The sequence below is a fragment of the Patagioenas fasciata genome, chromosome 3 (assembly GCF_037038585.1).
Source record: "Patagioenas fasciata isolate bPatFas1 chromosome 3, bPatFas1.hap1, whole genome shotgun sequence".
Taxonomy (NCBI): Eukaryota; Metazoa; Chordata; class Aves; order Columbiformes; family Columbidae; genus Patagioenas; species Patagioenas fasciata.
The window spans coordinates 19,666,732-19,683,554 of NC_092522.1; the positions used below are offsets into that span (position 1 = coordinate 19,666,732).

A 16,823-nucleotide genomic window follows, 5' to 3' on the forward strand; every position below is an offset into this window, starting at 1 on the left:
GTAAGAAATGAGGAAAACTCAGTGCTGCTTTTCTTTTGCTTTCTTGTTTCAGAGGCTGGATAGGGAAGTTACATTCTAGAGGTTCCCACCTCAGCACTCCTCACTAGTACTTCACAAAATAATAGCAAGAAAAAGAGCAGAGAACCTTGTCTGATGCCCTTGGGCTGAGTGCTGACACTTAAGTTTGCTGCTGCTGTGCTCAAGGTAGTGCGTGCAGCTGTACAATCAGAGTCTGTCAGCTGCAATTAAGTCAGCAATGCTGCTTGCTCATGTGGGTGAAACGCAAGCTCTGGCTAAGGGCTCCAGCACAGCTCTATAGTGTGAGCTCCTCAGCAAGGAGTGGGGTGAGCAGGATAATCTGTCCTATCATGTGAGCAAGATATTTTGTGTTTTAATTAGATACAGTTTGATTTTGTTTCTTCCAGGGGCACCTTGGTTGAAAAGCCTTCTTTTGGACTCACCCATTCACCTTTCCTGGAGGCTACTCTCAATTAGAGAGTCTGAATCCCCAGTGTAGTTTGCAAGACAGAATTATCCAGTCTGAAAGACTTCATAGGAGAAGTGGGGAAAGTGATTTACTGTGACTGACTCAGTATGGGCCGGGAGCAAGACACATCATGCCTCTGTATTTTTCTTTGAAAAGTGGAAATAAGTCCTGTGTAAGCTTCCACTCAGATGCAAGTTTAACAGCCTTCCAGTCCAATTTCATAGACATTTGCAACACTATGTAGTAAGTAGCAAGCAAGCAAACAAAAAGGCTCACAACTATTGCAACCACTTACTTTTGTTGGCTGCATCCCTGGGGTCAGTGTTCAGTGCAGGGAGCTGCAAGGGCTTTTCTGTCTCTTCCTCCCTCTCCCTAAGCACAATCTTCCTCTCTCTCATTTTATTGTAAGCTGACTTGCACAAGACAACGCGGATCTAGTTGCAATGGAAATAAATCATAGCACATGAAAAAAGATGCACAAACCACACACAACACCTCATCAGGAACACAGTGGTAGCGTGTCATCTTCTTTACTGCAGCTCCATATACATCTCAATAGTTTCAGAAGAATTCCTCCTTCCCTCACCTTGGCAGACAATTACAGCTAGTGATATGTAACACTCCATTGCCATAACCTTCTACTGGCCCAAGATGCTGTTTCTCAATCTATGTCAAGAAGACCTGCTTGAACCAAGAGAGTCATAGCAGCGCTCCAAGACAGATTAAGAGCTCACCTTACTGTGAGCAGGTGGTTCAGTTCCTACAGGCTATGGCAGGGGAACAAAACCCATCTGCAATAACCAGCAATGAGAGGTAATTTGCTGTTTCTTAACAGTCATGGCCAGTAATTGCAGTTGCTTCTCACTTCCTTGCTTCTGAATGACTCAGCTGCTCTCTGAGAACCCAGAGTCCAAAAAAGGAGTCATGTGAAAACAAGTTGGAGGAACATTGGTCTTATTGAATAGAAAAACTGTGAATGAGATGGCTGTGAGATACAGCAAGAAAGGTAACTAAGGAAAAGCAAGGTCTTCTATTTTATTCTGCAGCCTTCCTTGCATTCAACATTATAATCTTTGCTTCTGTGCTTCCAAGCATGCACTGTGCACATGTTCACTGATGTGTAACTTGCCCTGCCATTCAGATCTGCTCTAAATCGGCCTCCGCACATAAAGAATGCTTTTTGCCTAACCTTAGCACCGCCTCTCAACCAGTGACTTCTGCACCAGGGAAAATACTCAAGTAATTGCTCTGTAGTTGTCAAATGTATTCCAAATAGAATCTGCTCCACAAGAGGGGAAGATTATGATTTTCAGTGACATTTTGTGCTAAGCACTGAACAGTCATTGAAAAGGAAGCCTGCTCACCCCTGTCCTTAGCCATTACCTTTTCATTGCTGATCTTGAAGTCATCGACACTCAGAAGGCGAGGCCTCTCACGATGGTTTGTCTCCTTGGCCTGTCTGAGTGGAAGGCTTGGCAATGGGACCACAGGTTCACGCAAACGTCTGGCAGACTTCACATCACGAGCAACGCGATGCTTGATAGGAGGCAAAATGGGTTCCAAAGTCTGGACCTCTGATAAGACAAGGATATAGATCGTGTATGATAACAGTAAGGAAGATAGCACCTTTCCAAACAGATGGCGTACTACCATATTGCACTGGCAGCAGAAATGACATTGCTTTGTTGGCCACCAGACTCAAACCTACTGTGCGATAAAGGCCTCAGCCCTTGGATTCTGGTGAGCAGCTGTGTTTGATAGAGAAGAACAGAGAGATGGAGATTGCTCTTGCCAAAAGGGTTTGTCTCTGTTCCTATCCATTTTGATTTTAGTAAACATCCTCTTTTCCCCAGTTACTAAAGAACTACTGGGTTTTAATAGCTATATTTAATAGTCTTTGTAGAGGTAAGAATTAACATTTCCTCCTCTTTGCTGGAATATTTTAGAGGGCATTAAAAGAAAAGCTTAGGATTGCTAGAGTGTTACCAAAAGCAGAATTGTGCTCTTGAAGCCAGAATTCATTTTCCCCAAGGGGTTTCATTCTAAATTGCAGTAGGTCAGCCCACTTTCTGGGCAGACTCACCAAAGGCTGATTTTCTTAATGGGAATAGCACAGTACAGCTCATTCTGAAATACTCTCCAAAAAGAGCTATTAAAACTCGGAGAACTAATCATTCCTTACATGGCTTCACAGATGATAAAATCATGTGATAGCCAAGCAGTAAAAAAGGAATAACTTTCTTAAATCAGGAATTTTTTCCCTGCAGAATGGTCAGGTCAATAACAAAAGAGAGAGAAAGATGGTTTAATGATATATCTCATTTCTAGTCTATAATGTATCCATCAAAAATGTCACATTACTTGCTCAGCAATAGTTCTCCCTAGTTGCACCCAGCATCCTAGCTGCATATCAGCAATAAAGGAATCATTCCTATTGGGAATGCCCATTATTTGTCAGGACTAATACTGAGCTGAGGGACCAGTGGATCTTATTGCTTCTTCTGCATCAGCACAATTGTTTCTCAAATTCCCATCTCTCCTATTGCTACAAACCCACAGACGGCAAAGGGGCAGCAACGGTGTCATTGAGGTTTTCAGGTTAGAAGTACTGGCTGACACAGATGCACCAGACACCAGATTTTGTCTTGCAGAACTCTAATTGCTAGTGACAACGCAAGGCAGGGAGCAGAGGAAAGTCAGTAAGCATCTCCTACCCAGCCTCAGTGTGCAATACTGACATATGCACATAGAGTGGGGGAAGAGATTTGTAATCGTAAACCCAGGATATGTGACTTGGGGTAAATGAGTTGCAACAAGGAAACCTCATTACTCAGCATTGAATTTAGGCTTGTACTTAAAAGGACAGAGAGCTCAGGTCCTGCGTAGGCTGGATCCTTAAGTCTCTTTGTAAAAGGAAAATTCACAAGGACTTGCTATCATACAAGGTTTCACTATTTCTTCCAATGCAAAAATAGGCTCTGCTGATTAATCTACTTCAGATCTGAAAGGGTTCAGTTCAGAAGCTGCTCAAGATAAGGTTTTCTCCTTCAAGTGTTGGAGGAATGAGTGGGCACATTTCTCATTTCATGCAAAATGCCTCATTTTTCTCTAATCTTTGTGACATTAGAGAGCATGCTGGGGGTTAAAAGGTATAAGCATGAGTTAGGGGAACATTTTCTTTTCCTCCTGTGCATTTGCAGGGCCCCAAGGTACTCTTCTAGCTCCTGCCATTCATAACTCCATGCTGGAGTCATTTTCACTGGATCAACAGAGCACATTTCCCAGTGGCTGGTCTCTGAGGAGCCATCTGAGTGCATCAAAGAATGAAAAAAGTTACAGGACAGTTTTCAGCTGAATTTTCACATTGCCATCCATGAGTCACCTATGTTCTTTTTAGGGCAACCATGCCCTGTACCCACCTTGAGATTTAAATGTCTTCTCTTCACTTCTGCTGCCTGATCTTGACCTTAAGAAAATTGAGGACAAAATAATATATGAGGATACAGAAGGAGAGGCAAACTTCCTTAGCAAGATCCATCTGATGAAGGAGAAAATGCAACCCATAAAACCAACAATACACAAAGGTGATTAATTGTCACTAAATTTTCAGCTGCTGGAGTCACACAGAACTGGTCAAGCTCCAGCTGAAACACAGGATTTCAATTTGGGCCTTAACTATCCAATTCTGCTGTCTCTGCTTTCGGAGTTGAGTGGCTCTCACTGTTCATGCATCCTTTCTGAATCAGCAAGAGATGTTAAGCCAGCCATAAGTCTGTATTGAGTGCAGCTACCTTTATAGTGCTGTAGAAGCCTAACATTGCTTGGCCATGCCTTAAACTGATGGCAGTATCTTGTTACACGTGGAAATACCACTGCTGTCTCCTGAGAATAATCTTACACCTCCCTGTTCTTTTTAGAAGAAGGGTTTTTCCAACTCAGCTGGTAGGTAAGTATACTCAGATTGCACTGTAAAAGCTATGCTGAAGCTTTTGAATTGGAACTATATTTCTATGACTCCTTATTTATTGTTATAACTAGGATAAAGCTGACAGCTAGATTTCCTCACGCATATCGAAGCAAACATCTTTCCATCAGTTACAGCCCCATAACTGTTCTCTAGTACTTTCCACCCTTTGATCTTAAAACCATATGCAAATATTAGGCATCTATAGAATTAGACATCTATAAACAGAGATTTATCTGGGCTTCCATTTTACAGTGAAGGCCCAGACACAGAGAAGTTATAATTGATGTTTACAGAAGCAGCATCTGAATTTACAGACAGCTCTACAATAGTCAATATTTGCCCTAACATAACTTTGCAGGTACAGGTATTGGCAAAGATCACACACAAAACCAGATGCTGTATTCAGATCCATGCAATACAGTTCCCAAAGGGTGCCACAAAGATTACAGAGTGAATCAGTATCAGAGTTCAGCAGAGGACTTGCTTTTAAGTTCCTCTTAAGTCCTGCCTCCTCCTGTGCCCCACTACCCAAGATCTTAGAGGTGGCTTTGAGTTGATCTTAGAGTTGGTGAGAGTTGGTTGAGTTGCTTAGAGCCAATCTTAGATGTTGGCTTTGACACAGTGCTGGTCACCAGAGATACAGAAAGTGGTGAAAGTACAGAAGTTTGCATAAATATATTGAAGAACTGACCGTGGAAAACAATCTCACAAGATGAGAAGTGTGAGATGAAAAACATATTGGAGAAGCGCACACTTTGGCTTACCTCATCTCTGGGGCCTCTTCGAAATCCGCATTCTGAGAGCCTGCAGCACTGTCAGGAGTCCCATCAGAAGATGTTGCTGACTCGGGGATCGGGGAAAGCAAAGCCATTCCCCGTGGCTTGTTCCCATTGTCACCACTGCAATACGAATGCAGCAGGGAAGCCTGGAAATAGTAGAACAGTGCTCAGCTGGAGCATCCAGCGTTCCCCGTTGATGCCAGAAGTAGTTTAGCCATGCTCTTAGCTAGGACATACCAGGAAAAAAAAAGTCAAACTGGTGGAGCAACTTGACCTAGGATGGGCGATGTAAAGGGAAGTGATGAGGGAGAGACAATGTCCCCATGCTGTTGCCAGCTCTCTCCTCTCACTCACCTCTCTAGCAGTGGCTGCTTTCCCACCTGGTATCCATCTGCTTGACGTAAGGATGTTCTGCATGCCATTGCTTCTATAAGCCTTTCTGATGGTAAGGGAATGGGCTTAGATCACTAGCCTCTCGTCCCTAAAGCACCTACCAGGCATTGTTGAACTCCAGCCAAGTCCCCACGTAGTCATTCTGCAGGCTGACAAAACCTGCTTTCCTCAAGCCCATCTTTTTTTTCTGCTTTCTGCCTTTCCCCTACTAGCCCTTTGGCCCAGATTCTACTGTGCTCTCTGGATACTTGGTGCTCTCCAGCTCCCACACAGTTAATTTCAGGCTCACCATCATTTTCTGAAGTTCAGCAGAGCTCCCACCCTGCAGCTCTGTGTCTCTGCCTGCTGAAATTACTTCAGGCTCTCCCTGCCATGGCTAGGAAGGGGATGGAGGGAGTGGAGGCAGACATGCACCCTTCCTTAGTATCCCATCATTCTTGTCACAGATAAAGAGCCAAATCAAGACCTGTTCAAATTCCAGTGAAACCAACAGAGCGAATGTCAGGGATACAGTCGGCCCTGTATCTGCAAGGCTGAAATCAAATACATTAGCCTTTTATTGGTTATCCAGTTTACAAAAATTGTTTTTCATCTGCCTTCTCCTTACCACCACAGCAAACCCAAAACAACTGCAGCTTCTATCCATCCTGAAAAAGTGGATGGAGTCTGGACTCCATTACCCATGGCCAGAGTTGGCAGTTCCCTTCACCTATCCCTGGGCAGAACCATGGGAGATAATGAAGCTGCACGGAAGCCACTGAACTCTAAAAACATTATTAGAGATAACCCTGTAGAAGGACGTGGCTGTATAACTCAAAAACTGAGAGAACCTAGAGCAAAAACCAGCAAACATCTGTTTCTGTCTAAACCAGACAGAGCTGATATAAAAAGCCACAAAGACACTGGTGTGTCTGCAACAGTAACTATTATACCATGTATACAGAAACGTGGATTTTACTAACTGTAGAAGAACATGCTTGACCACGTGAGACACATTTAGTTGCTCTGATTCATTGCTGGTGTGTTCTCAGTCAGAAAACACAGCAGGAGCCACTAGAGAGCACAGAAACTATTCTCCTATTGATACAGACTGAGGACATCAAGTCTGCAGCATGCATGTTGCAGAAACAGCCTGAAGCACAATGTCCAGCTGAGCACTTTCTTGGCTCAGCTGTTTCCCTGGGCTCACACTGCAGAAAAAGAAGATCTCAGAGCTCTGCCTACTGGAAATAAACTGAAGACCCACTACACATGATTTGGCTTGGTTTCCTTACTTTACATCCTTCACTCTCTGACATCAGCTCCGTGTTATCCTCATCACTGGCATCATAGTCTGTGTCATTTTCCTCATGCTCCTGCTCTCCATCGCTTAACATGCAGGTCTCTGAGGAAATAGGTCTGTTCTGGTTGGGAGACATAGTCTTGGAGGTTTCCAGGAGCTTCGGGGAAGGTGATCCGGAAACTACTGGCTTCAGGGTAACCCCCTCAGGGTCATCACAGTCAGTCAGGCCTGCAAAGCAGAGACACAAAGCATAATAGAAGCAGCACTGCAAACATAAAGCACCTGAAGCTAGATATTTCATTGGACAGATTTATTGGAAACTTCTAAATAGCTGCACAGGGAAACATGCTCATGCTGGCAGCCACTTGAAGCAGGCCAGTGGACAACACTTAGGCACTCCCACAGAGCCACCAGAGGAGCATCCTGGTCCTCTGAGCTCCTGTCGAATAACAGAGAGCCCATGGACCTGTGCATATCCAGAATTATTCACCTGCACATTCACTCTCCTGCTCCTCTCCCTGCCTCACAGTTGTACACCCCTACAGCAACAGGGAAGGTTATTGCAGGGGGCACAACTGTTCCCTGGGAATGTGCACTAGCTTTCTAGGCTGGGAAAAGACCCTTCTTCCCACAGGAGAGCAGGCAGGTTCCCGCCTTACCACTGTATGAGGCTGACAGACCATCAGACATCCTCCTCATCTTCAGCTTGTCTTTGATCTGGATGGTACCCGGGTCAGCGCTGCTTGCCTCCCTCTCTTGGGGGTCCTGGGTCGAGGCTTGGTGAGAAAGGTGGGGGTGGTCACCTCCTTGCCCAATGCTGAAGTCATGCACATCAGCCTCACTGGCCCAGTCATCCGGGAGAGGATGCCTGATTTATGGCAGTTGGGCCACAATCCCTGTCCTGGCTGGCAGTGGTAGTGATTTGGCTACTGTTGATGAAGGAGAAAGCGTAATGAACTAATGATAGCGAGATGTGATGCCATATGCACCACTGAAGGAGGACAGGATCATCTGCAGCTCTCTGTCAGCCACCTACTCTGATGCAGAGCCAGCACATGAGGACTGACCTCCACGGACCCTTTCTCCCTGATTTTTTATTTTTTTTCATTTGGCTGAGGCGACCATTGCACATTCAACCCCCTTCCATCCTCACCTCCTTCTTCAGTAGTCCAACTGCTGCCACAAAACCGCAAGTTTGAATCAATGCTTCTGCCTCGCAGAGCCTTGTATCTGGGTTTGAATTTGGGAACGCTCCTGTAGTAGACAGCAATTGAGGTGTGGTATTTAGCTTTAAAATAAGAACAGTACAAAAGACTCAAATTCACAACATTTGATATGGAGACAAAAAAAAACCACCAGACACTTTTTTTCACAGAAGATTAACACACTAGTCCTGGCCTCTGGAATGGTCACTGTGATGTGTGCTCTCAACCTACACCCAGCCACACCAGCAGCAATATGGTACAGGCTCCAAAGGAGACAAAGGCCTGAGCTTTAGCCAGGCCAAGAACTTATTTTAGGAAACCCACAAGAAAATAGAATGGCAGAGTGAACAATGATAAGTTGTGGGTGCAAGGAGTCTCATGCAGACCTTTCCCACTGTATGCAATTTGACTTCAAGCCAACCACTTTATTCCATAAATATGACAGCCTGGGTGAGCCTACAGTGAGCTGTCTCTGCTAGACAAGCGTGGCTGTAGGGCAATGATCTTTTACTATTCACTGATCACTGGATAAGCACAAATTTAAGTTTTATACTAATCATTTAGCTCAAGTAAATGCATTTGAAATAGAATTAATCACTAGATTATAAGGTTGTGTAATTTTTAAGATACTGTCTGTCTCACTTTACTTAGTAAGCTAAATTTGCTGAAATCTTAAACTGTATGTTGTAAAGTTCTGCTCATATTCACTGAACTTGTATCTACTTAATGAAAACAAAAGCAGATACAGACAATCATGGACACGTAAGACAAGGCCGGTTTTGTACTTTGCTGAGCGAAACAGGATTCATTTCAACCAAATAATGCCTTCAAGGCCAGCACAAAGTGGCTATGGACTATAAACATGTCTGCAATTAAACAAAACAAAGGCCTGTCTGAAGACGATGAAAGAATCCAATGAGAAGCAAGAAGACCTCAGATTCAAATAATGCTATTGGACTGAATAATTGCATGAGGGGACATAAGCAGGTTGAGATGCAGAATGGTGAAACTTTTAAATCCTAGGCAAGCAATATAAAGAATTGCATGTGCCCATATAATCCTTTCGCCATAAACACCTATAATCCCTGGCCTGTTTTCCTTTACCCTTTGTGTCTCTTAGACATAAACTGTTGACCTAGTCTGGGGCTAAGTTTGGATCTAGCCACACCTAGACTCCTCTGCAAGAAGGAGTTTAGAAAGCAAGGGGATCCTTTCTGAACCTCATGACTCAACGGGAGGGCCTCCCTCTACCCTTTCACATTTCCTGCCCCCATATGAATCACTCTAAACAACTCTCACCCAATTCTCCTTGATATCTCCTTCACGCAGTAGGTAGCAGAGTACCTTTTGTCGCTCTCTTAAGCTGCACTCTAAGTGAGGTAAACACTGCACCGTGGCAAACTGTGGCAGTCACCCACGACAGTAACCTCAAATGATTCCGTTGGTTGGTGCACTTGCATTCCAGCATTGTGACAGCTCAACATTCTACATATTTGCATATGATTTGCTAGTTGTCCATCCATGACTGCAGGATTTCTTTCCTCTCCTTTCAAAGTGTAGACAACCCACAATGGTCTCTAGAGTTTGGCAATGTCTAATAAGTAGATACTTTCTGAAGTTATAATAGTTTGAAAGTCCTTCGTTCCTGTAATTCCCACTCCATTTTGGATTGAGTTTTGATTTGGTTTAGTTTTAGATTTCTCTTCACAACAAAGAAAATACTAGGACACAAACAATTAATCACTAGGTATCATAACTAAAAGAAGGTTTGCACTCTGCATTAGATGTCCCCATTGGCGTATTTGATTATTGTATCTGCAGGACACAAACTGTCCATCCAAATCTTCTCCTTTGTTCTGCTTCACCATTACAGGGCTTTACTCCCTGCTTTCTTTACTGCAGAGACACCCAAAAGCAACAAAAACATAGCCTGCCCCCCAAAATTTCTGATATTGGCTGTTCCTGAAAATTCAAGATTATACACAGCATGTTTCCCTGCCTCATGTCCTGTTCAATGTCTTCCCCATTCCCCAGCCTCTAAGGCTGGCCTCTCACTTGTACAGCATGAAGAATAGCTGCTGCAGTTGCCAGCATCTCCAGGGTCTCATGATCAGCACTTTGAATGCAGCTTTTGTAACACGCTCTTCCTCCCTGAGCTGAGCAGCATTCCTGGGCACTGGCACTGCCGCTGCAGACAAACATCCTCCAGGCAAAAGCTGCAGAAACAGGATTGCAACAAGCCCAACTGAAGGAGTCTCCAGTCTGCTGCAGCCCTTTACCTGCTGTGAAATCATCTTGTGTGGCCATGGTGGGGGGGAGCAATGGATTCTTTGCAGATGAAACTCTACTTGATGTGCTGCTGGTCGGTGGGCCTGATACAGCTGCTGATGGGTTCCCCTGCAGCATCAGGAACCTGGATGGAAAAATAACACTGCTAGTGCAAGTGACAGCCACCGATTCCTGGCATTGCCTTGCCTACAGGGTTCCTGCGTACAAAACAACATTAAGATATATTCAAGCTACATTTTCCACGTTCTGTCAAAATCATAGCCATAAAGTACAAACGCTGGACAAAGACTACTGTAACGTAACTCTACCCCAGCAGCTGCTCTCCCCATGGCTGTATGGGCACGGCAGCAGAGGCAAGTCTCTCACCAGGCCCAGTGCTGTTGGGCCCAGCACAGTGTCTCAGGGTTGTTCCCACTGACCTCAGTGCTGCTGCCACTGCAGCAGGAGCATCGTTTCACACATTTGGTACAAAGAGCTGTAATGTCATGCTGGACTTACCCCAAGAACAACTGGAAAAATGGGGGATAGAATAGTTTGCTCTTTTTTAATACAAATGTACTTGGATTTTAGGGGGTTTACAAGGCTGATGATAGTGGAGACTGGTGTGTAACTCATATCTGTAGCACTTTCCACCAGTCTGCAAGACTCCTTTTCTGCAGGAAGGGGTAGGTAAGATTTTCTGACACATCCATGAGTAATTCTGAGCCACAACTCAAACCACAAGCCAAATACTTCCAAATCTGCCACTCCTTGGGAAAGGAAGAAGAAAAGCAGCTGAAACAACTGCTGTTGTAGCTGAATTGCCTACATTTATAGCGTTGCTGAGGTATCTATCATGCTTGCAGCACCTCAGCAAGCCTGAGGCTACAGCACAACCCATAGTCAGGGCTGCTAGCTATCCAGAAACTACCTGCCATTCTCACATCAGCAAGCACACATCCCAAGGGGCTCGAGGAGTTGTAGGCAGTGTTATAGTGCACAGGGTATATGAGAGTAAAGGAAGTTTATGCTTAGCCCTTCAGGTTAGTGCTACAGCAAAATGTGACATTTTTCAGCCTCAGTCTCTGCAGTCCGTTTCCTTAACAGTTTGGTTGCTTTCACTTCGAAACTCTAGAGATTTCTTTTCACCTTCTGATAGGTACTTCAGTCACCATACAGGGCTTTTGCTTCCTTAAATGGATTAACCCGTTTCTTATGGCCTAAATGAGAGGTAAGAGGGGATTTTGCTGAGTGTACCTTAGGATAAGAGGTCAGGATGATAAACCAGCAGTAAAATTCCTACAAACGTCAGTGAGTATAGAAGGATGCCAATGTGAGCTGCTTTTGAAAATCCACTCATAGGTGCCTCTAAAGGTCTGCAAACAGAACAACTATCACATGCTAGCTAAGTGCAGCCAGAAGGATCAATCACAGAACAGTTCAGTTAAATTATTACAGAAGGAAAAATGCCTCTGCACTAGATGGAAGAAGCAAAGGCAGGTTCCTATTAATGTATTCTGTAAGCTTCAAACAAATAACGAAGAATGCCTGTACAGAGACTTTAGGTACCCTCCTATCAGTCAAACTTACAGTCAGATAAAATGCTATCCTCAAGCAAATTTCAACAGAAATTGTTCATATTGCAGCAAGGCCTTGTACTCCTCCACCTCCTACTCAAGAGATTTAACTCTGCTCAAAAGCTGTCAAAGTGTTCATCTGGAATAAAGCAAGTGATTTCAGAAAGGCTGGAGTCAACTGACACAGTCAGGCCAGTTCTGGCTTTCACCCTTATTTTGTTAGTGTTGATAAATTCACAGAGACAGCTTAAGGCCAAGGAATGAAGGTGCTTAGAGGGTTTTTAGAGGCTAATTCCCATTATTTTAAATGGAAGGCAGGGACGAAATACCTTTAAAAATAGAGATGTAGGTCTATTTGGACTGCGTACTTTAAAACAAGCAATGGAGTTATAATTGTGAGTTGGACTAGGGCATAAAGCAGGGATTAAGGTATATTTTCTTTCATCTCACTGCATAGGATAAATACCTAAGAAACATGCCAGTGGCAATTTTGGCTGATTAAGATCACCTCATAAAAGAAGCTGAGGATGCCACATTTCTGAAGGTATTTCAAATGCCCAAGATAAAGTTGTAAGTACCAGGATGAGTGTATTCTGTAGCTAGGGGAGAAGGCTGCCTCTGCCACTCATTTACCCTGCACCACAAAGCCAGGCTCTCCATGCCTCAGGTCTGTTCCTCTGCCAGGCTGTCCTACCTAAATGCTAACACACTGTAAGTGCAACTAAGAAAGGCATTACTTACAACACCTCTGTGGCCTCCACAGGGTTAATTGCCTAAATTCAGGGCATAGTTCCTAATTCAGACCAGGTACATGATATGGAAAACCCAAAATGTACAGCTATGCAGGGCAACCCCTTTCTCCCTTGCACTGAAACCACTGTAACCGGAATTATCATTAGGCAGAGCAATTTGTCTGCAGCCTGGGGGAAGTGTTGGGTGTGCAGGACTCATCTTCTGCCACTACTGATAGGAGATCGGAAAACAAGCTGGTGCCATTCTCTGTACAGAGGAGAACGGTGGCAGAGGTTCCCTACAAAGCGAAAAAGTGTTTGAAAATGGCTTTCTGGAGAGGAAAAAATGGAATACAACTGCATTTGAACAGCTCCAGGCCCTGTGATGTTACAGTCAACAGTAAATGTGCTCCCTGTCATCCTTCTGCTGGGTTAATCGAAAGGAAATGCATCCTCTGGGATTTTCAGCTTCTTTGGATCATTAGTAACCAGTAAATGCAAACAGAGATTATTTAATGCTACCATTACTTTCTTTCCCACCTAACAAGCTGTTTCTCTGGTAGCTTCCTAGAGCAGTAAACATACAGTAGCATTACGTGAGACATGCTGATACCAACAACCCTGCAGAGTCCATCAGGATTGGAGCCACTGTGGCAGTTGAATCAAATATCTCACCAGCCAGAGAGTTGTTGTTAGGATAAAATTAACTTGGAGTGATGACAGTTGTTTGGGGTTTCAGTGGATTTCAGCTTACAGGGCCCTAATGCATCTTTAACATGAAGTTTTTACATGGAGTAAACAGCCATCGCCCGGTGGCACTGGGCAGCTTCCCCAGACCTGTGGGAGAATTGCGAGTCAGATCCCTGGGCTACTAATTGTATCTCTCACCCCTTTTCTATGTTCTTCGTGTCAAAGCTGCTTAGGTTAGAGGCACAGCTCTCAGGAAGTGCTCCTGTATCTTTCCTCTGCATGATGGTGCAAGTAGGATTACACATTCAAAATCTCCTTTCACTTACCGTTGAACTTACTGTTTTGAGGAATTTCTGAACCAGCAAACTGCTTTCTCAAATATTTACTAACAATTGTTACTAATTTTGCTTAATTTGTTAGCAATATTAACCAATTGGCACACACCAAAGATGTAATGTTAAAAGCATCACCCACATGATGCTTTTTTTATAAGTTCTGCCCTCAGCTTTCATTCAGAAGATCTTAAAAGTTTAATGCCCCTATTGAAAATTCCTTTAATGGCTGCCTCTCAGCAGAGCGGGCCTGCTCAACCATGAAACAAGAGTTACCACAAGCAGCAGCTTACCCAGGGCAGCAAATCAAGAGTTAGGCATAAGCTGATCTGAATGCCAAACCTCATTAGCTCCTTCAAAAAGCACTTGAGCAATCCCTCATGCCAGCTCTAATGAGCTGTTGTGCTGGACACCACGGTTATTTGAGTACTGTACACAAGTTTGCTCCCACTGAGCACTGCGACGGTCTCTGTTGGAGATGTGGCCTAGGGCGGTCATTCCCCAAAGGTGGGTGATCGATTGCTCTGTGGGCTCCTGTGACTGCATGACACAATGAGACGAGAAAGAGCCAAGTACACTGACACACCTTTGCTTTGAGTGTAACCCAACCTCGACCAAAAGCGTCGAAACATTTCCCCTCCTCACCTAGACATTTTGAAGAAAACCTTCAAAATGTGAGATCCAGAGCCCATGCAGGGTTTTGCAGAGCATCTCATGCAGAGAGGTCCTCACTGCAGGGGCTAGTGCTAGAAAAAGCATGCAACAATCAGCTGCTGCGTCTCTTCTGAGAGCGGGTCTTCATGGCACATAGGATTTCTGCCGTGGATGAAGGCCCTAGATGCCCAGCACTCAAGGATTGGGTACAGAAGCAGTCACAATCAGCACCTTGAACTAGATGCATCCTCATATTAAGTCCAACCAGTGGCCCATGTCTTGAAATGTTAGATCAGCTGTTTCTCAGGTCACGTCTGTTTCTTCTAAAAGCATTTTCCTTAGAAATATTTGGCTCGTCTTCATCAGTGCCTTCCTCTCAGTAGCCTTGGGGAAAGGGATCTCCTGCCTCGTACTCCTGTGTGAAGCCATCTCTCAGGGCTACTAAAATACATTCCCTGGACAGTAGTTTTGTCCTGGTAGGGCCCTGAATAGTGTTCCACACATCTTTCATACAAGCACGGAACAATGCCAAGCATGCTAACTACAGCAGGTTTCCACAAACAGCTGCATAAATCCAAGATAACTGCAAGTGAGCATTCTAAGGGCCCTGCTGGTTTGACTGAAAATGGGTAAATTTTCTTCATGCATTTAGAAACCGTTCTTTTTTTATAACTAGCATGTTCATTATTTGGACTTAGTTTGAGAGCAAGAGATAACACCCCAGGACAGAGTTAATGTTTTTAATTGCTCTGGGCTGAGAGCCAAGGACACTCTGAGCTCTGCCCACAGGTGTGAGGCAGTGAGGAAGGGGGTAGAGATGGGGCAGAGCTTGACTGACATCCACACCGATCAATAAGAGTATTCCATCGCACTAGCATCTTGCCACATATTTAAGAAAAGTCAGGATCTTCCGGGTTGCGGGCTCTTCTGCTCTTTCTCTCTGGTGCTTTCTCTTGCACACGTTGGGTTTTTTCGTACTCTCTTTTTTTTTTTTTTCGGAGCCGGGGGAGTTTTTGGTGCAGGATGTTTAGTTCAGCTTTTTGCCATTTTGCAGAGACCTCTGAGCTTTTCTGCCTTTGTTCCTCTTTCTTCTCTCTCTGTGAACAGGTGCTGTTTCCTAGGAGTGGCTGCTTGGTGTCTTCCTGAGGAATTGCCTTGAGTATCTTTTATTTCTATTATATGTATATATATATATATATACACACATTTACTAGTAGTGTGTTACTATTTTGTTATTTTATTAAACTGTGTTTATCTCAACCCAAGTTTCTCTCTTCCCTTTTGATTCTCTCCTCTGTTGGGGGGGAGAGGGAGGGGGTGAGTGAGTGGCTATCACGGTTGAACCATGACAGGGCTCTGTCCTGTTCCTGTGTAATCATCAGGCAGGGAAATTCTCAATGATCTGAAGCAATTTCATTCAGTTGCAGCATGGGATCTGAGGTCTGTATTGAAATTTTTCATTATGAGTAACAAGCATTGGGAGCATGAGGTGCAGGGCTGACATACTAAAACAAGACCATATCCTGTAACAAGACCAGCTTAATTGTCCGTTTTATTGCTTTTACATCTATTCCACTGAAATCCCAGTACTGTTCTTAGTGCCGTATGAACCTTGAAATACAACAGTTCCCACTGTTACAGTATTCAAGCACCTCTGTCTTGTTCAGGTCCTAAGTCCACCATTCAGGTATCACTGAAATAGTTAAAATCTCCATTCTTCTGACCTACAAGGCATCACCTAACTCCACAGGCATTTAAATCCCTGGAGTGCCCAAGTGTCCACGGGTTGATGCCTGCTAAACACAGGGGCTTTCTTGCATCTGATCTGCTGCTCAGAGCCCCACACCACGGTGACCAGGGGACCCAAAGCAGGACCTTCAGTCAAGGTGGACAAATGTTTATTTTCCAATACCTGCCAGCTGGCAGCATCTACCTTGCATGAGCCCGAGGCCACTAAGAGGCCAAGGAGTAATAGCCTGTCTCTGCAACAAACCGCAGAACTTACAGGGAAGAGGATAAAAAGGAGCTGCCAGAGCTGGACATGCAACGCTGTAGAGTTGGCTGACGAAACTTGCAATGGTTGGGTTTACTAACCTGGGAGAAAGCACCATGTTTCCCAACTGCCATCACTTCCAATGTCCGAAAGTGAGCGAAGCCAAGGAACGGCATGACAAGTGGAAGAATGCAGAGGCAGGGCTTGCTCTGCTGACGATTCATTCACTGGCCTGCAGAGAAAAAGAAGGCTCAGAAACATAAATCTTAGGGCCAGAAAACTGTTAGGAGCTTATAAATGTGACCTCTGCAGGACACAGATTTTTAAAAAGTCAGCTTTAGTTTCTTACATATCCTCCAACAGAAAATAGCAAATGATGCCTGGAAGCTTTGCAAAGCTCTCAAAGGCCCTGGGATGATGGATATTACACTAATATGAGCAGTTACTGTTGTCATTACAGCAGTG

The 16,823-nt window shown here is 44.3% G+C and overlaps 1 protein-coding gene across 1 annotated transcript in view; it reads right to left on the bottom strand.

Annotated features, from left to right (window-relative positions):
• The window catches only part of LOC136099678 (TOG array regulator of axonemal microtubules protein 2-like), a 35,891-nt gene extending 19,304 nt beyond the window's left edge, over positions 1-16,587 (bottom strand). The window contains exons 1-8 of the mRNA XM_071805911.1: positions 16,460-16,587; positions 10,393-10,526; positions 8,062-8,162; positions 6,901-7,136; positions 5,219-5,379; positions 3,907-3,953; positions 1,871-2,061; positions 783-921 (exon numbers count right to left, since the gene is read on the bottom strand). Coding sequence (XP_071662012.1) covers positions 783-921; positions 1,871-2,061; positions 3,907-3,953; positions 5,219-5,379; positions 6,901-7,044 — 682 coding nt within the window. The 5' untranslated portion in view covers positions 7,045-7,136; positions 8,062-8,162; positions 10,393-10,526; positions 16,460-16,587. The remainder of the gene's footprint in view (positions 1-782; positions 922-1,870; positions 2,062-3,906; positions 3,954-5,218; positions 5,380-6,900; positions 7,137-8,061; positions 8,163-10,392; positions 10,527-16,459) is intronic.
• Positions 16,588-16,823: the final 236 nt, after the last annotated feature.